At 43.0% G+C, this 19,577-nt stretch overlaps 2 protein-coding genes across 2 annotated transcripts; both read left to right on the top strand.

Annotated features, from left to right (window-relative positions):
* Positions 1-122: 122 nt before the first annotated feature.
* LOC116216908 (deleted in malignant brain tumors 1 protein-like) lies at positions 123-4,337 on the top strand. Its single transcript, XM_031554595.1, has 5 exons — positions 123-595; positions 2,276-2,374; positions 2,717-3,034; positions 3,771-3,800; positions 4,186-4,337. Exons 1-5 carry the CDS (start codon positions 526-528, stop codon positions 4,335-4,337), a joined length of 669 nt encoding a protein of 222 aa, XP_031410455.1. The 5' UTR covers positions 123-525.
* Positions 4,338-4,725: 388 nt separating this feature from the next.
* LOC104909332 (deleted in malignant brain tumors 1 protein-like) lies at positions 4,726-17,903 on the top strand. The gene is made up of 18 exons (XM_031554536.1): positions 4,726-4,799; positions 5,332-5,391; positions 5,909-6,007; positions 6,258-6,332; positions 6,663-6,740; positions 10,251-10,574; positions 11,272-11,313; positions 11,457-11,768; positions 12,224-12,256; positions 12,693-12,725; positions 12,871-12,903; positions 13,036-13,077; positions 13,559-13,591; positions 13,852-13,926; positions 14,601-14,630; positions 15,026-15,201; positions 16,108-16,493; positions 17,441-17,903. Exons 6-18 carry the CDS (start codon positions 10,412-10,414, stop codon positions 17,679-17,681), a joined length of 1,599 nt encoding a protein of 532 aa, XP_031410396.1. The 5' UTR covers positions 4,726-4,799; positions 5,332-5,391; positions 5,909-6,007; positions 6,258-6,332; positions 6,663-6,740; positions 10,251-10,411; the 3' UTR covers positions 17,682-17,903.
* The last annotated feature ends 1,674 nt before the right edge of the window (positions 17,904-19,577 follow it).

Below are 19,577 nucleotides of genomic sequence, written 5' to 3' on the forward strand. Positions count from 1 at the left end.
ATATGAAAAAATATAGAAATTCTTTTTTGTAGGAATAATGTCTAGAGAGCAGAGATAATTTGCATGAGACTTTCCTGAAATTTTTTGGATGCTAATCTTCTGACACAAATCTCACCACTGTCTGTTTTGGCACACAGCTGTATGTTGGAAGCACAATTATACATTGGAAACTGTCTTAACTGGTGGTACAAAAAACCTTACCAAACAGCCTACTCTCCAAACGTAAATCTTTACTTCCTGGAAAAAAGAAAAACCAACCCACAGCAACGCACAGCTACTGAAGTGCCAGGGGAGTGTTTGGGAAGATCTTGGTAGACAGCCCGGAACAGTGGTGTGATCGGGATCTACTCATCCGGATGTCTGGATATACCCTGTAATATGAAAATACTTGGTAAATCATTTCTTTGGCATGGATCTGGAATTTCAGGAAGAGAGATCAAATTGCAAAGCACACACCTCTGGTGGAGACCAGAACTCAATTAGTATAAATTCTCAATCTTCACAGATTGAGAACAGATAACCAGAATGAAAATGGACCTTCAAGTGAGTCTCACTTGGATGCTTCTGCTAAGTACTTCTCTCCTATGTGAACCAGGTACAGTGAGTACACTTTTTCATGCTTGTATGGAAATGTTACAGACAGAATTCACTACTAATACAGCCTGGCCTGCTGGAAAGTGGTAGCAGAGTCTTGTAACATATTGCTGGCAAGCTTTGTATGATGGAATTGTTGGTTTAATTTGTCTTCTTATTCAAATATTTGTGTTGTAATTCAAATATTCGGATCAAATTCACAGGTTAGATTTTAAAGCTGAAGAATATTTTCGTTGCTTCTCTTCTGTGAGGAAAATAGTTTGAAGAAGTCATTTTCCTTCTTCCTTCTAACATTCTTCTTTCTAATACTCCAATTTTGAATTTAAGTTCTTCTACACGATACATTTAAAAATGTAGAAAAAGACATTAAAAGAATAAAAAAGCAGCTTGACTGACATGGATGGAAATCTACTTTGCAGAGACTTGGGACTGCAGAAGTGCCGTTGTCCTTCAATCTTCAGAAAAGTAACCCCAAACCTTCCTTATAATCTCACTGGTTTAAATGACATGATCTTTATTCATGGGCACCATGAGCAAAGGCTCATCAGCCAGAAGGAGATATAATTTCATAGATTCAAGGGTTGGCTATATTGAATTATTTATAAAGCAAGAGCAAAGGCAAGCCAGAGGTGAACTCAGCATCAAAGGACACTAAGCTGCCTTTCAAGAAGGTGGTAAAATCCCAGCACTGTAATCTCTCGTCAGTAAGTTTGCTTTTGTCTTCAGTTCGACCTGATGTAGGCTGGATTAATTTAGAATGGAAAAGTCACTTTGGCTTTTGTCTTGTAAACTCCCAAATTTAGGATCACTGATATATTTCCAGGAGTAAAAGTGTCTGAAGAGCAAATGCTAGCTTGGGAAAAAAGAAAAACCAGTCTCTAAAATAAATTTCTCCTGAATTTCTTGATTGAATCAGGCATGTATCTTCAGAGCTGCTAATTTTGAAAGAGCCTTCTTGCTTCTTTATGGAATAAACACAGAAAGATCACTGCTTACTCTTTGCAATTTCTCTGCATAAGAGGAAGCAAAAGATTGCCTATGATCTTACAGAGGTCTATCATTCCCTAAACTTGACAGAACTAGACTGGAAGAGCTGCTCTACAGGTATGTAATGCCACAGTTTGGTTTAGTCAAACCTACATTTTTAAATCCTTTAAGCAAGTATACATTATATTCCACAGTGCAGAATTAGGCGAAGTCTGGGCTCCCCAGGAAGACCTGAGCAGGCATTTGCAAAGAGAGCAGCTGAGGCTAACATGTTGGGCTGTCGGCCAAAACAACTGCCACAGTCCACACAGACAAATGATCCACAGCCTCCTCTGCTTTTGTGGTAATAACATGGCAAAGATAAGTAACCTTCTCTACGGCCCCAGCAAATTCTGGCAGAGCTCAGCTCCCAGAAGCCCATGTCTCCATCCATTGAAGGATGTACATGAGGGCTTGTGGGGTTGGATCACTTTGCTCTTGTGCTGCCATAAAATAAGGTCCTCTACAATCATCTTCCACTGAATTATGAGAAATGAGCACGTCCTTCCAGGCACAGAGAGGACCGTTTTTGCGTTGAAAATTTGTCACATACCAGAAAATACTCTATCAAACTCTGTGTCAGCACAGAAAACTATAAGACTTATCTAGAACTGTGTTACATCAGTGCTAATATATATCTATTAATCCTATACAGCAAATGGTTTCTGGTGGCAGTCAACAGAAGACAGTGAAGGTTCAGCCTCACCATGGGCCAAATTCTCAGAATGGCTTAAGAAGACATTTAAACCCAAAGGTAAGAGGGTGAGACGTAGACCTGAGAGTGAGCACTCTGGGCATCCCTGTTGGGGTTAATGGAACACCTCTGTGTGAGCTGGTTATCTCACCAGCATGGCCCTTTAATGATAGAACAGGTTCTGTGTGCAGCAGAGCCAAGTGAACTGGGCTGAATCAACAGCACTGATTTGGGCTCCTCTGCTTTGTGCACTGCAGGCATTTCCCAGTCAGCCCCAGACACAGAAGCACCACACAGCCCACCCCTGAGCAGATGGGGATGCTGCCTTAGATGTTAGAAGTTTAGGTATCCTGGAATAAACAAACTGATATGCTTACTTGCTCATTTTTGCTTTGGTTTTAGAAGATACACCACAATTGCGACTGGCATCTGGTGGGGACAGATGTGCTGGAAGGGTTGAAGTTTACCACAACAGCGAGTGGGGGACAGTCTGTGATGATTTCTTTGATATGAACAGTGCCGGTGTTGCGTGCAGACAACTCAAATGTGGCCAAGTTGTTTCTGTCCTGGGGTGGGCTTACTTTGGCCCTGGAGAAGGAAGCATCCTTCTGGATGATGTGAGGTGTGCAGGAACCGAATCTCACGTTTGGGACTGCCCGCATGCTGGCTGGAACAAAAGTGACTGTGGACACAATGAGGACGTCAGTGTCATCTGCTCAGGTGAAAAAAAAATAATAATTGTGCTGTTAAAAATTGATTTGGATTTTATCCTTGACCATAAAAGCGAGAAACATCAGAGTAGGATTTGGAAATCAGATGGGAGCTGAGCTATGTGCATGCAGATGCTCCTTGTGCTTGGACTGAACCAAGTGAGCAAGAAACACAAGGATGTCATGTGCAAAAAATCAAAATTGGCAGCAGCAGGCACTGAGTATGAATATGGGGAGAAGTCATTTGAGACCACTTCAGTCAGCATCTGATTCATAGAGCCATAGAATGGTATGAGTCAGAAGGGACCTTTAAGATCACCTCGTTTCAACCCCCTGCTATAGTCAAGGACACCCCTCACTAGCTCAGGTTGCTCACAGCCCCATCCAGCCTGGCCTTGAATGCTTCCAGGGAAGGGGACATCCTGGGCAACCTCGCTACCCTCATAGTAAAGAATTTCCTCCTAACATCCAATCTAAATCTGCCCTCTTCCAATTTAAAACCATTTCCCCTCATCCTGTTGCTGAGTCCAGACTTCCCAAGATAAGCCAGGCAACAAGTTCAGAGCAGGTAGAAGCACATCCATAGAAGTCTGAACTATAACAAGTCAGAATTGAAAATAAATATTAACACTTCTATCCTAGATGTCACTGAAAGCAATGATCGCACAGCTTGAAGCCACCTATTTTGAAGCAATTTGATTAACGCCACACCTAATGGCCATTTTTGCTTTGTTCTGTGTTCACAGATGCAGTGCAGTCCACGATTGCACCAACAGGTAAGGCAAGGCCTTTGCAATCTAAGCCCATTAGCACTTCACAATATGCCTAAATGCTCAGAAACTGATTTTTAACTTGAAAATCATTCAATTACTGTTCTTTTCCAAACAGTATTGTAGAAGAATGTGTTCCTAATTTTCCTTACTGATTCATTATTCTAACAATCTGGATGTTTGGATTGTTAGTAGGAACTTTAATTGCCTTTCACCAACTAATAGTTAGAGAAAGCATGTGGCAAGTCTTTACATTCCAGTTGTAGGTTTTGGACTCCTGGTTATTTCACCACTGCTACACAAAACCTGACATACACACTATTTCACCAGTGCCTCAGTTCTGATGACCATTCTTATAGTTCTCCAATAACATATTTCCACTAACTTTCAGTATCCACAGAGAGGACCCAAACTACGATTTCATCAACCACATTGGTCACAGATATCTTTGTAACACCTGCTACACAACTGGCGACTTCTACAGATAAAGGCAAGAGAAAAACCCAAGCTGTAAATCTACAAAAAATAAATAAAATCCAGTAGTATGCAATTTGGTTACAGCAGGAAATAATACTTGGAATTCAGTCAAAGTGTTTTGGCACCTGTGTTTTTAACTCTGTGTGTGATCAGCCTTGGAATAGCCAATGGCCAACACCATCTTCATTTATGGCCACTGCATCTTTAGCAATGACTACTGCATCTCCAGCAGTAGAAGAAGGCAGTCAGAAATAACACTGGATCTACTGCCATTAAATGTTAAATCAAAGTGAACGCCTCTTTTCAGTGAGAACAGAGGGCTATGCATTCACTCACCTCCCTGCAAAGCCCATACCCACACGCTTGCATCAAGATTCCTGTTCACACGTTCACCCCTAACTGCTGCCATTCTCTCCTTCTCTTTGTTCCCCAACTCGCTTGTGACCCCAGAGCCATCTTCTGCATCCACTGTTGTCACAGAGGGAAGTGCCACATCAGCTACTGAAATCCCAGGCACAACTTATGAAGGTAAGAGCAGCTGTTTTGCAAGCACTCTCCAAGACTAATGCTGTTAACTGGGGGTCTAATACTGTTAACTGGGGGTTTGAGGCTAGATTAAGAAGATGTGGCTGTGTGAATCTATGGAATATTCACAGCAACAACATGAAATTGAGCATTTGTGTGAAAGAACAAGGCCCTCTGTGACATCTTCACTTAAAAAAGGCTGTTGGGATGTATCAGCAATACATCCATTTAATGATCAATGTCCTTGAGCCTGTAGCTGTAGCATTATACATGAACTTTTAGGAAGTAGAAGTGTCCAGATCATTGTGCCCAAGATTCATGACTGCTCCAGGACAATTAAAGAACAGTCAGGCATGGGAGATCATCCCCCTCAGTTTGACCCCTGCCTCTCCAGTAATTTAGCAGACTGATTACACAGCTGTTTGTCAAGCCTGAGATCTAAAGTGAGTCCCTAATTCCTCAAAACACATCTGCTTTTAATTGCTGTTGGCAGACATTTAATTTCCCATCCTGAGAGCCTCTTCTGTTTGCTCAGGTTCCACCTCCACTACAGAGGAAGATGGGACACCAGAAATTCCCACCTTGCCACAGAAAGGTAAAGGGCGTCTGCACAATGCAGCATGTTAGAAAACTGCTGTATTTCTATATGTGACTATAAGTTTTGTTTGGGGGAGGGGATCAATGGACATGCTAAAAAATGGGGCAAAACCACCATCTCTCAGTGTAACCAACACAAATGAAATAAATCGAATTTGTTTGGTGCCAACCTGCTGGTTTTCTGGGAGCATGGGCAGGCTCCTGGCAGCACCGTGCTGGGAAGTTATCTACCAACCACTGTCATTGCCAAATTACAGCACTCACTCCTAGTTTTGCTTCTCACGCTCCTTTTGCTTTCCTCATTACTGAGAGAGAGGTCTGAAACTTTCCTGATGCTTGTAATGCAAAGACATGCAGGCTCATTTCTGAGCACTGACAGTGGATAAAGATGGCAGGGAATACATGGATTCTCTTTTCCACTAAGCTTGAAGCCAATTCAATGCATCAAGAACTGAGTTCAGCTATACTGCCTTATTGAATGCTGCAGTGTTTTCTTATTTCTTGCTTCTTGTCAGACTCTGAAAACACAACAGAACCAACATCACCCATCTCACTTGTAGAAGAGAGTGTGACTGTGACCTCAACTTCAGAAATCTCTTCCACAGCTCCTGAAGGTAAAAACAGGTTCTGTGCAATAAAGTATAATAAGAATAATATTTAAGTTTATGATTAAATTGGATTATATAAACTAAATCATATCACTGAATATCAGCTCAAGTGTCTGTGACTGATTCATGCTTTGTTCCAGTAATGCATCTCCTCAGTTTATTAGCAGTCCCTTTGACACCCCTGTATTTCTTCTTCCCATCCAGTTCAGGCGATACTGTCTAATAACCTGTTTCCTCTCCCCAACCCTCTCTGCAGCTTTCTCCTCTGACCCCAGCACTGCAGCCACACAGCCAACAGCTGTTCCAGGGACCCTGACCACCCCTGTGGCAGGTGAGGCACTCCTCTGCTGCAGGTACTCCCAAACACAACAAGGATCACATCCCTCACTGCCCCTAACAATGGCCACTGCATCTTTAGCAATGACTACTGCATCTCCAGCAGTAGAAGAAGGCAGTCAGAAATAACACTGGATCTACTGCCGTTAAATGTTAAATCAAGGTGAACGCCTCTTTTCAGTGAGAACAGAGGGCTATGCATTCACTCACCTCCCTGCAAAGCCCATACCCACATGCTTGCATCAAGATTCCTGTTCACACGTTCACCCCTAACTGCTGCCATTCTCTCCTTCTCTTTGTTCCCCCAACTCGCTTGTGACCCCAGAGCCATCTTCTGCATCCACTGTTGTCACAGAGGGAAGTGCCACATCAGCTACTGAAATCCCAGGCACAACTTATGAAGGTAAGAGCAGCTGTTTTGCAAGCATTCTCCAAGACTAATGCTGTTGACTGGGGGTTTGAGGCTGGATTAAGATTGTAGAATATTCACAGCAGACAACAAGAAACTGAGCATTTGTGTGAAGGAACATGGCCCTCTGTGACACCTTCACTTGGGACAGGCTGTTGGGATGTATCAGCAATACATCCATTTAATGATGAATGTCCCCAGTCTTGTAGTTATAAATACTGTGCATACATTCTGATGAGCTATTACTGTATATTTTTGTTTTAACCAAATAATTAGCTTTGGTTCCTATTCACATTTGGGCATCGTTTTTCATTGTTCCTACTATTTTCCTCCCCCAAAGATTCAACCAGAGATTTTGTCACAGAAATGGTTTAATGAGTCTATGAAATAATTTCTTAAGTTTTGTAAATCTCAGAAGCATAGTTTCACCAGACAGGGCCATTTTGCATCAGCCATCAGCCAAGGCAACTCATGGCTGTCCAACCAGGATGCCGTCCTTTTTAGAGTCATCTTCAGGCTATTGAAAGTCTTCCCACAACTCTTTACACCATTCCTCAGAGCTCGTGATTTTCAAGCCCATTGCATTTCTTGAATCGATTATCCCAGCTCTCCTCATTATCTCTACCTCTATTAAATATGCAATCATTGACCAAGCAGCTGAGGCCTCTTTAGTGCTGAGAAGAATAAGCAGCTCCTATGTATCACTCTGAGAGCAGGACTGAAGTTGGACTGGCTCACTGCAGTGCCAATGTTATTGGCTTCCACTTTTTCCACGGTCCTTCTGTGCCAGCTAAAAGGATGATTTAGCCTTTGTGCCTTGGTTTTCTCTTTCCAATAAGCATCCCATCACACCTGTCGATGCAGAAGTTCAACTTGCTGATTTTTGACATTCATTCTGTTCATTCTGAATTCTCATTTTGTCCTCCAGAGAGCGCACAGGTCTTGCGTTTCCTTCTGTCACTCTATCTATGTTCCAAAGTGTCGGAGGTAATGGCTGAGGATTTCATTACAGTACAGTAGTGGTGGCTGGTTACCTAACACCCATGCCATCTGTTAGGTCAAGATGCTGCAGAACGTGGTAAACAATTACCAAGGCAACTGATGCTTCTTCTCTTTGTAACCTTTTCTAAATCTACTTGTCTTCGACAGCTTTATCTATGTTGTTAGAAGTTAAGAGCTGTGACTCCATACCCATGGCAGCAGTTGTAGGAAAAGTGGTACAAATTTGCTTACTGCTCCACCTATTAACATGATTTTGAGCAATATGTCCATATTTGAGTTCTAGGATCCACCCACCCTAGTTTCTGCAGATGTCTTACAAATTAACAGACAAATAAATGTTCAGCACAGTAGAGGAGAAATTTAAGTCAGTGTTTCTCTACCTTTTTACTGCCAGTCATCTCAATTTCAAAAGGCTATAAATGAAAACTTTCCTACTTTAAAGGGTATTTAACAGAGCTTCGACCAGATTTTGCTGCCTGCCTTACTTATTCTGACTGGGATCTATTCCAACTGAATGAAAAGAAGTGGGCACTTCTCAGCACACACCAGTGAAACTGAGAAATCCTTCGGGATTTACTTTTATTTTCTTGGCTTTCAGAAGTTTGAATGTGAATTTCTTCTTAAGTGACAGATCTATTGAGCACTGTGCAGGCTTATGGAACCTGATACAAAGTGTATTTGTGCTTTCCTAATACTACCCTCACAACTATGCAACTAAGTGCTTGTAACTATTAAGTGCTTTGCTTATGCCTATTCACCCATGTATTTGAGCCAACAATTTCATCTTATTTAGGCACACTGTGTGTAACAGGAAAGCTGGTCAATGGTTAAAGTAGTTTTAAAAAAAAAAAAAAAAGGCTCCTTTATAGCTGTAACTATAGCAACTAGTTACTTTTACTATGACAACGGTATGAAAACTGTTCTTTGGGTCAAAGGCTAAGGAAAACTAAGTGATTACTAATTGTTTTGATTTTATTTATTTATTTATTTATTTATTTTACATTTAGCTATGTGCAAAGCACTGACTTCGAAGAAAAATAAATATCAATAGTTTTCTTTTATTCGTTTGCCGAAAGTAGAAAGCTGCCTTTCATCAGTCTGTAGACACATTCACAAAACACATTAACAATTCTTGGGACTGTCAATTAATCAGTTCCGTTATTTAATCAGAAATATGATGTTCATATTTCAGACTAATGAAATACTTCATTTACTTAGTATGTTTAATCTGGAGGTTGCCTCTCCCTCAATATTGATATTTTTAATATCAGCTGAATCATGACGCATTTATTCCTGCCTGTAATCTAACTTGATATTTGTGTCTGGATACTTAATTTTTAATCTCCCTCTTTCTCACACCTAGGTACAGATAACTAATGAAATCTGGTTCTTGAACTTTTTACGTAATACCTTTCATTTTTGCTGATGACTACTCAGCACCTGTTTAATTAGTTATCTTTTGACTCAATTATTTTTTTTCTCTCTGATATCGTATTTGGAGCTCTCACAGAAGTTCAGGCCTTGATCTTGGGAAGTGAGCCAAGCACGCCGCTCCTGACATTTCTTTACAGCCAACTTTTGCAGAAGGAAATGATAAGCACGGTACTCAGATGGAAGGAGCTTTGATCATGGTCAGCAAAAAGGAATTAAGGGCAAAGAGAGTCCTCAGGAGCAGGGTACTCATTCTGAATGGATGTACATTAGTTGGTTACAAATGACTGCCAGGTGACAGCAAAATGTCCTGAAATGAAAACCTTGTAATCACAGACCTACCAAGGAGTAAGACAGGTGTGTATACTTGGTACAGTTTATGATGGCAACAAACTCAGAAGAACTCAATTATGTTGTCGGCAGAGTCTCTGATTTCTTTCTCTGAAAGAAAAATACACTCCAGACCCATAAAACTAATTTGGAACTTCAGATCTCTAAAAGCCTTTCCCTCTGAAAGTGAGATAAATGTGTGGATTATTCCATAAGTACCCAGCTCTCAGAAATGAGCCTGATCTGTAGAAATAGCTCTGCTACTATTCTGGGGAAATGATGCTGTGCCAACCATCTGTTATGCCAGAGTGAAAAGAAGACCAATCAGGTATTATTTAAAGAAGAAGAAAAAAAAACATATTCCTTAGATTGCAAGGTATCCCAGCGAAAGGTTGGCTCTGGGTGTTTGTGTTCATCCTTTAGACAACACTACCATATAGATGAGAAAGATGGTAAAGAAATGGTAGGAACCCTGTAGGGATGAGGATTGTTTTCTCTGAACCAGTGTGTCATGGAAGAGGACTATGTCTGTGGCCATTGGGTGCTGCATGATCAACCACTGGAAAGATGGCTTCAAGACTTTATAATATCAATCCTAAAACAGCAGCTAAATTCAGAGGAGGATGCTTTCTCATATCCAACCGCACTGCAGGCTACCGGTCCCCGTCATCCCAATGATGCAGACAGTCTCCAGCACTGCCTTGGCTCAGTAACACTGACTGTGGTGTTCTTTCTCCCCAGCAGCTGTTCCAGCCCTGTCCCTGCGGCTCGCAGACGGTGACAGCAGGTGCTCGGGCCGCGTGGAGCTCTATTACAACAGCAGCTGGGGAACAGTCTGTGATGATGCTTGGGATCTGGGGGCTGCCGAGGTGGTGTGCCGGCAGCTGGGCTGTGGGGAGCCTATGCTGGCATTGCCTGAAGCACAATTCGGCCGGGGCTCTGGGAACATCCTCCTGGATGAGGTGCAGTGCAGAGGGGATGAGGACAGCCTGTGGGAGTGCTCTCACAGAGGGATAGGTGTGCATAACTGTCAGCCAAAGGAAGACGCCGGCGTCATTTGCGCAGGTAGGTGAGCACATTTCAGTGCTGATTTCACATAAGTTGTGAACTATGGCCAGTTGTAATTAAAACGTCCTCTTCTTGTGTTTAATAGTAACTTCCTTTTAGGATTCTTGCAAATCAGTTCCCAGTTTTCCAGCAATTCTGTGCTCTGACCAGAACATGGAAATGTAGGAAGGTGGCACTTGGAAGAAGCAAAGGGAATAAATAGGAAGAAAAGTTAAAGAATTTACTGTAAAATCACTCCAAAAGAATCGTTTGCCAACATGCACTATTCATTTCCTGGCAAGAGGATGGCCATATGTCTGCTGGGCTTTCCAAGAGAGATACTAATGCGCTGCCTATTTAACGCTGCTGGAGCAGGCAGCCTTGGCAGTCCTACCCCACCTCCCTCTGGCAGGTTGTACAAATGTCTGATTTCTGGCCATGCTCAGACAAAGCAGAAAGGAGGCAGTTTCAAATATGTTTCTCTTGCTATCTCGAGCTCACCTTCCCCTCACCCTGCAGTGCCAGAGATCTGCTGAACCCAAAACGACTGAGGTGAAACGGCTGAAATGGGCCTTTTCCTCTTTGTGTCCGTGCTCCCAGAAACTAATGGCTTATGTCACTACTGCTTTTCTTTACCTGACATAGGAACTGAAGAATGTCATTAACCATCCGCTGTAGCAAGACTACAAGTTCACTTTTCTGTTTCCTTTTCCAGAGCCTGTTACTCCCCCAGTTCCAACTGAGCCTGTCCCAGCTGGTGAGTTCTCCATAGGCAGGTCTTGCAAAGTTTTCACATCTGATATATTTTACATAGCAACTTGGTTTTTTCCTCTTTGGTAAACGCATCTGCTCATTGCTGAGGCTGCTAAGCGACCATGTGTTTCCTTCTGTTTTTCTAAGAGTTGTCTCTGAGGCTGGTGAATGGAGAAAACAAGTGCTCAGGGCGCCTTGAAGTCTTCCACAACGGCAGCTGGGGAACCATCTGCGACGATGACTGGGACATAAACAGTGCCAGGGTTGTGTGCAGGGAGCTGAGCTGCGGAGATGCCATCTCAGCCAAAAAAAGTGCCTTTTTTGGGGAAGGCACGGGAGATATCCTCATGGATGATGTGAAATGCACAGGGGATGAGTCCTTCCTGGTGCAGTGCTCTCACAGGGAGTTGGGAACGCATGACTGTTTGCACAAGGAAGATGCTGGTGTTATCTGCACAGGTACTCCTCTTCTACATTTTATTTAGTGTGAATGAGCCATACCCGCCTGGAGGCTTTAGCAAATGACAGAGCAAAATGCTTTCTTCCTGACTGACCTCAAGCTGCACCTAGGTTATTTTATTTAAAAGCAGTGCTGGCTGGGGCATCGTCCAGGCTCTTGTACACCTCAGCATACAGTGCAGAGGTGGTGCTGCTCTGCTGCCGACAGCAATTCCCATTGCACTTCAGTCTGGGTGAGGAGTTGGGATGGAACTGCTGTGGTCCCCACCACCTGCATCAACATCGCCTGCTGATAGACATCCTCAGTAGGGTGGCATTGGCTTCTCCAGGGCATCAGATAACATCTCCTAGGTCATGGTCTAGGGGATACAAGGCTGTGCTTCTGTTTATCTCTCTTTATAACCAATGATCCAGCTTTCATTTTTTTTGATGGTGTTTATTTTCTCTCTCAACAGGGCCCGTGGATCTTACCACTCCTGGAACAACAGGTATGGAGCACTTCACCACTCAGTCACCTCAGACATAATCAAACATTATTTCTCCCATCATGGAATGCTGATTCCACTTGATTTCAGTAGTGCTATCTACGTTTTGGGTGGTGACAGCCCTTAACATATTGTTAGCTCCAAAAGCTCACAACACTCAGATGAATAGGCATGAATTAGGGTCATGATTAGAGAGCATGATATATGGGAACTGTTGAGTCATGGCCTGAGCCACTGATTGAGCACCTGGGGAAAGGACCTGGTCAGCCCTGGGAGCACAGGTGAAGGCAATTGCTACAATGGAGCTGAAATGGAGGTCTGATTACATTGGTCTTAATTACACCTTAATGTCAGTTTGGCTTTGGTTGGATAAGTTTTGCTTTGCTCACGTGATAATTTTAAGACTGCTAATGCTTGGCTCTTGCTTTCACTCTGGCAGCCCCAACCGAATCCACCACAGCTGAAACTTCAGGTACTTATTTCTGCTTACAGACCTTATGGCTTTGCTCAGGATGCAGAAGCATCCCCAGGGGCTGTGCACGATCACTGTGGGCACATCCTGTCTGTCTTGCCCTGGGCAGCTCCTAACCCACACCTGTGTTCTCTCCCATGTCCAGCAACCCCTGCAAGCAGCACGTCTGAAGCACCAGGTATGCATCACTTTACACTTACTGCAATTGGTGTGGTGCTTAAACTTGGCACAAAACCACTAATTTCCTCAACATCAGCAGTCCTTGCTTTGCTGTGGACAATAATTAGTTTCTTTTTTTTGCTTCTCACAGTAACCACCTCTCCCACTCCTGGACCAGCAGCCACTACCAGCTGTAAGTGATGCTCAGTGTTACACCTTCAGATCTCTGCCCAAGCTGTGACCAGGCACTGGCTGGATCCCAGTGTGTGTAATCTCATGGATGTAGCCATTCATTCCCAGGGGTGATCCAAGTGACCTCTCTCGGCTCCCACACCCAGCCAGGGAGGAACATGGGCTGGTGTTGATACAGGACCAGTATAACCTGGGGTTAGCATTGGACTACACTGCTCCTAGGGCAACCCCACGTCACAGACAGTACTGCGATCTCTGTATCACCCAGCATCCTAGCCATGGCACACGTTGGTGCTGGGGATGCTTCTTCGCTACAGCAGATCCCAGCAGCCCCAACATGGGGCTGAGCATGGCTTCATCTGCTGGAGCCGTGCAGTCAGTGTGTGAGTGTGAGCCTGGGGCTCTCCTGCCCTGCACGCACATCCCGCCCGTCCAGCCCTAGGAAGCTTCTAACTTTTGTGTTCTCTCTCATGTCCCACCAGCCCCTGCAGGCAGCACCACGTCTGAAGCACCAGGTACGTGTTGCTTTACACTTACTGCAGTTGGAGTCATGTTTAAGCTTAGCACAAAACTGCTGATTCCCTCAAGAAAAAAAAAAAAACAAACCTGTTGCTTGTGAACAGAGCTCAGAGCCCAGAGAAGTTCCCCAGGCAAGAAAAGCCACTAGGAAACCTTGGCCTAATTCGTGTGGGGTACACACTTGTTGTCATATGAAGGATGAACGTATTTAAGATTCAGACAATGTTTACTTCCATATTTTCTCTTCTCACAATAGGAGCCTCAACAACTCCATCGGTCTCCTCGACTCTACCAGTCTCTTCAACTCCTGAAGGCACAGAAATCAGCACTTGTAAGTAATGCAGTGTTATTCTGGTTTAAGCACTTGGTCAGCCCTCAGTGTTGTGATCTGATGACACGTTGACACAGCTCCCCATTTCGCTCTGTTCTCGGAGTCAGCACCTTCCTAAGTCGAGGTCATTGTGAATTTCTGATATTTCCAATGGCATTTGGTTTGCACCTTAAAGTTCCCTGTGACAGGATTTAACTTTTCAAAAAAAGCTTGAAGTTCAAGTTCTGCTCATACACTGCAAATATCAGACCTCAAACTCTTGAAGGCAGACTAATGTCTTCTTTTAAAGTCTAGCCCTATTAGCTACACATTGCTAAATAACACTCCAGCCACACCAGAAAAACATCTGTACTTGTGCTGGCAACATACGAGGATCTGACCTTGCAGTGTATGCATTTGAGCATGGAGTCATCTGACTATACAAATGAATAAGCAGAATTAAATCCTGTTCCCTTAGTGCTAGCGATATGCCATCATTCCAGTCTGTACGCTTCTCTTAATACAAACCTTTTGACAATCCCATTCCTCAGATCAGTTGATTCTATCTTTTCTAGTCAGACTGCATTCAGATGATTATCACTGTGTAAGCTGATCACATACAAGCACATATTTTTATCATTCACGCTCATTCTGTTGTTTTTTTTTTGTTTTGCTTTTTTTGTTCCCATTAAAAGCTTCTCCAAAGCCAGTACCTATAAGCCAAGGTAAGTTCTTCTCCTTTCTTCTTTTTAATTACATTTCTTCCCAAGTCCCCCCTGTGCTGGGCAAGATGTGATTTGGAGGAGGCTGGAAGTTTATGGCAGAGGATGTCTGCTCAGCATCAGTGTAGCACTGAGGGACAGGCTGGCCTATGTCTGCTACATTTATGGGCATAGCACATCCGAAACATCTGCCAGCAGATTGCCAGGCTGTCAGCCAGGTGTGCCACTGCACTCCAGAGGGATCTCATCACCAAAGAAACAACTCAGGGGTTATTGCAGCCAGCTGTTATTGCCAGTAAAGCCCGCGTTTGCATTCGTAAAGCATAATGGAATTTAATACATGCTGCGTTATACTGTACAGCAAAACATGTTTTATTAACAAACTACTTCTCCTCCAGCAACCCTTGCTTGTCTGCCTACTTACATGCGGGCAATCATCAGGAGATCCTACATCAACTCCCGAGGGTACCTTGCAAGTGACATCCACCTGAGGGACCCCAGGTGCAAGCCTGTGATTAGCAGCTACCATGTCATGTTCCGCATACCATACGATGGCTGTGGCACTCAGAGGCTGGTGAGAACCTCAGGGGCTGAAATTACTGTGTGCCAAGACAGAGTCTAAGTTATCTGTGAGCAAAGCTCTCGAGCATTTCTAATGCTTGTTATGGGAGGATGCAGCCTCATGACCTTGAGGAGTTGAGGTGGAGCACCAATATCGACAGCATTATGTTAACAAAGCATTGATGAACACTATATTATGACCACAACAAAATCATGTTTCTCAAAGGTCTTGATTCTAAGCTATACAGATTATTAGGAACCTTCCTCATCTTTTTTCCCCTTCCCTTTTGCAACACTTGCTCTTCAGGACACCTTGTTCTCACATTTAGCTGTGCACAAAGACCCTGCTAGTGAGTTTGGCAGAGTTTAGTTATATAAAGCAAACCCACACTCACTTTGGTGAATACAACATGCTGCACAAGTTAACTAGCTGGGTGTTTGCATGTTCACCACACCTGAGACTCCCAGAGAGTCTTTGCTGGCAAGGTACCACTCAGGAGAAGGTTCTTTCCCCAAGGCTCCTTGGAGCATGTGTTTGTTGTGCTCAGCTGCCATTCTCTGCTGGCTCCTTGTTTTCCATGTTGTGGTTTTCTTTTTTCCTTTAGGACTTTATACCTATGAAGCTGTTTTCCCCCTCGAGTCCTTGAGCTACTAATGATCTCAAATGAGCCATCTCTCCAGCTGACCCACGTTAGCCCTTATCTCATCTGGCATTGTGCTGCAGACCTTGTCACAGCCTTGCAGCTCTGAGGGCTGAGGCCAGGCAGCAAGGCCGTGGTATTTGGGTAGCAAGGCCACGGTAGCCAAGCACAGGCATCTAGGCTATGCTTCTCCTCTGCCTGTGCTCCCAATTCCAGCAGCAGTTAGGAAATGGTTGCAGCGTTCCTCTTCAGCTCTTAACCTACTAATGTTTCAGCAGATATCACGTGGAGCCATCACTTACTCCAACACAGTGGAAGGATCCATTTCTGGCAACTTCTACAGCAGAAACAGAAATTCACTGTTAAACTTTGCCTGCAAAATATACGACGACGCTGGTGCCCAAACAATACCCAGCGTCATACGGCCTCCGTACCAGGAAACTCCATCTAGACAATTTGTCGTCAAGTTTGCCTTTTATGATTCGCCATCTTTCTCCAATGTAGTGAGGGCAGCACCATACTACGTAATGCCGAGCCGGGATTTGTTTGTTCGTGCTACTCTGTACAGCACACAGCCAAACCTGATGCTGTTTGCAGACACCTGCGTGGTCTCTCCAAATCCCCATGACTTTGTGACTGTGGCATCGGATATCATACGAAACGGGTAAGGAAAATATCTCAGCAGCCATTTCAAACCTATTCCTTGTATGTGGTTGAGGGAATATGGGATATAATAAATAGACGCACCAAAAAGCCATAGTTCTGTAACATATTAACATGTAACATATCAGGACATACAGGAATGGCTTTAAACTGAGACAGAGGAGGTTCAGGTTGGATTTTAGGAGGAAGTTTTTCACACACAGGGTGGTGAGGCAGTGGAACAGGTTGCCCAAGGAGGTTGTGGATGCCCCATCCCTGCAGGCATTCAAGGCCAGGCTGAATGTGGCTCTGGGCAGCCTGGGCTGCTGATGGCGACCTGCACATAGCAGGGGGTTGGAACTACATGATCACTGAGTTGTTTTTCTTGAACAAGAAGAAAATTGACATTTGAGTTATCCATTAGCAAGAAGCAGCTGGATTTTACATGAACTAGCTAATACAACAAGCACATCTTTTTAAGCTGTCATAGTATGCTTAATTCACTATTCTGTTAGGGGAGAGAAATCAGTATAAATTTTCAGAAAGCATTTCACACATTTTATTTAAAAAAAATAAAAATAGGCAAGAATGAAGCACTCATTTAAGTGTCTTTGTTTGATTTGGGATTTGGGTTTGTTTCTTTGTAGTTTTTACAAAGCCAAAGGCTGAAGTAAAGATAACAGGGCTACACAATAGCCCTTTCTCATAAACTTAGAACTCCAGCAGATGCTTTACTTTTATGTATTTACATATATGTGTGGTAGTTATGTATGTTTCATTACACATACCAACCCACCTCTATAATTTCTGTATTACTGCATCTGTGTTCAGGAGTTCTGGACTATAAGTTGTGATAAATCTCACAGAAAGAAAATTGCTAGTAAATAACAAAACAAATGACACAAAAACCACATCCCAATTTCTGTGTGACAACTGTATTATTTCCTTTTCCCTTCTATCTTTTCTCAGGTGTGTCAGAGACCCAACCTATAGGAGCTACTTGTCACCAGACAGGAGGATTGTCCAGTTCCGATTCAGAGCCCCCAGTTTTATCACCAGATACTCATCAGTTTACCTTCAGTGCAAGATGGCAGTATGCAACAGATACGATTATTCCTCCCGCTGCTACCAGGGCTGCATAGCCAGAGGCAAAAGAAGCACGAGAGATGGCGATGGAAATGTCATTATCATTGTCTCCAGACTACAGTAGCCCCAGTAACTCTTCTAATTCTAATATCACATTGATCACTTAGATATGTGATCAGTAGGTTGCACACCTGCTAATACATCCTAAAAATACATCCTACGGGATGTAAATCTGAAGGTATTTTAATCTTAACTGTACTTGTGTTCCTTAATTTCAGACTTGTGGATCTATATTCCAGATTTGTAAAAGCCTAAACTTCAGTAAAAACTCAGTGATAAACTGTAATGGATCAGCTTTTTTTTTTTTCCCCCCCCCCATCAAGACTGTTTCCCTCTTTTGGTTCTCCCCATTGTACTGCATAACTCAAATAGTTATTTAAGAATTACTAACCTGCCTTGTAAAGCAATGGTGTTGCTTTACAAGCTCAAGAAGAATAAGAACCCCTTGTAACCAATAACTTCTGAGCAATTATTTTAAATAGGAGCTCAACAATATTTGGAGAAATAATGTCCATGCACAGAGATGTAATCTCTTCAATACCTATAACCTATTCACATTTTCCGTATTAGTTTTTACTGCTGGAGATTAGACCTAAAAAAAAATATATTTTCTTCATGATACACGTATTTGTTTCATCCCTCTATTTTCAGTATCTGTTCAAACTGTATTACTTTGAGCCAGGAATGTGTTTAATTCAATACATTAAATTGCCCTATTGGAATGATATAGTGAAAACAGGGAGAAGAGCAACTTTCAGTTCATAATAGAGGAAAGTATCTTGAAATTCACTGCAGAACTCTACAGGAAAGAGATGTATTAAATTTTGGTAACGTGGTGAGCTTTGTTGGGATGAGAAAAGCATCTTGAAGGCCAATACTCAGTTTCTATACAGTGAATATCTGCAAATTGCTCAAACTCATAATGAGATGCTCTGTGTGATGCTTAGATCTGATCTGACCAGGTCTTTTTTGCGGTGGCTCTGCCCTGGCCTGGCCCACTTAGTGCCAATCCTAAGCCAGAGGGACTACAATGCTGGTAGGAAAATGGCTGAGACTTCAGTCCTGAGCTGGAGTATTTCCTAATTGCACTTCATTCACATAGAACTCCATCGTGCTGGTAACCCTGCTCTTCTGCTTCTCACAGGTAATGATTTAAAGCGCTTGAAGTCGCATTTTCTCTGCTATCGCACTCCCAGCCACAGGTAGTGAGGAAAAGTGCCTGTAAATAGCAGATCCACAGCAGCTGAATCCTTCCTGTTTTCCAAAATGCACACTGATTTGTTCTAAGGATCAGCTATTTTAAAATACTTTCCATACAGTCATCCTGTTCCCATTTTAGAGGACTTTCCTGAACACATACCAGCCATTTCCTTTGGAGGTAGAAGAGGGAACTCACAGCAGGTCATTAATATTTCAGCACTGCCTGATATATGAGCACACTGCACCATCTGAATGTGGACTTAACGTGCAGAATTTGTAAAAAGTTGAGAACTCAGACTTGGCACCAGGCTCAGGGCTCCAGATCCTTTAAAGCAGATACAGGACAAGATTTTTCCATACACAAGAAACTCCCAAGAATTTGCCTACCAGCCTGTAGGTACCAGCACATAACAGCCACAGAGGATTTTATTCCAGGTGCTGCTGGACACAGCAATGACCAGGGCTGAGTTTTGTACACTAGTTCATGTTTTAAGTGCATATAAAGTGGGTGTTAGCAGCTGGAAATTGCTTGCAAATATGTGTGTGGGTTCAAGAAATGAAAGGCTATAAAGGATAAATGTAAATTCAGTGTTTCTGGGATAAAAAAAAAAGGTTCAAATATGAAATGTATCCCATACCCCTTGTATGCGGGATGATGAGCATGGTGGTGATGGATTGATGGTTGGATATATGATCTTAGTAATCTTTTCCAACCTTAATGATTCTGTGATTCCATTCCACATTTAAAGTCAGTATGAAT

This window comes from Meleagris gallopavo, chromosome 8, assembly GCF_000146605.3.
Source record: "Meleagris gallopavo isolate NT-WF06-2002-E0010 breed Aviagen turkey brand Nicholas breeding stock chromosome 8, Turkey_5.1, whole genome shotgun sequence".
NCBI classification, from domain to species: domain Eukaryota; kingdom Metazoa; phylum Chordata; class Aves; order Galliformes; family Phasianidae; genus Meleagris; species Meleagris gallopavo.

Bases quoted from the DNA above. Each gene is read 5' to 3' on its own strand.
- LOC116216908 (XM_031554595.1), top strand. From the start codon at position 526: ATGAAAATGGACCTTCAAGTGAGTCTCACTTGGATGCTTCTGCTAAGT. The intron at 596-2,275 runs GTACAGTGAGTA...AATCCTATACAG, and splicing joins TTCTCTCCTATGTGAACCAG to CAAATGGTTTCTGGTGGCAG. The intron at 3,801-4,185 runs GTAAGGCAAGGC...ACTAACTTTCAG, and splicing joins GTCCACGATTGCACCAACAG to TATCCACAGAGAGGACCCAA.
- LOC104909332 (XM_031554536.1), top strand. From the start codon at position 10,412: ATGCTGGCATTGCCTGAAGCACAATTCGGCCGGGGCTCTGGGAACATC. The intron at 11,314-11,456 runs GTGAGTTCTCCA...TGTTTTTCTAAG, and splicing joins AACTGAGCCTGTCCCAGCTG to AGTTGTCTCTGAGGCTGGTG. The intron at 12,726-12,870 runs GTACTTATTTCT...TCCCATGTCCAG, and splicing joins CACCACAGCTGAAACTTCAG to CAACCCCTGCAAGCAGCACG.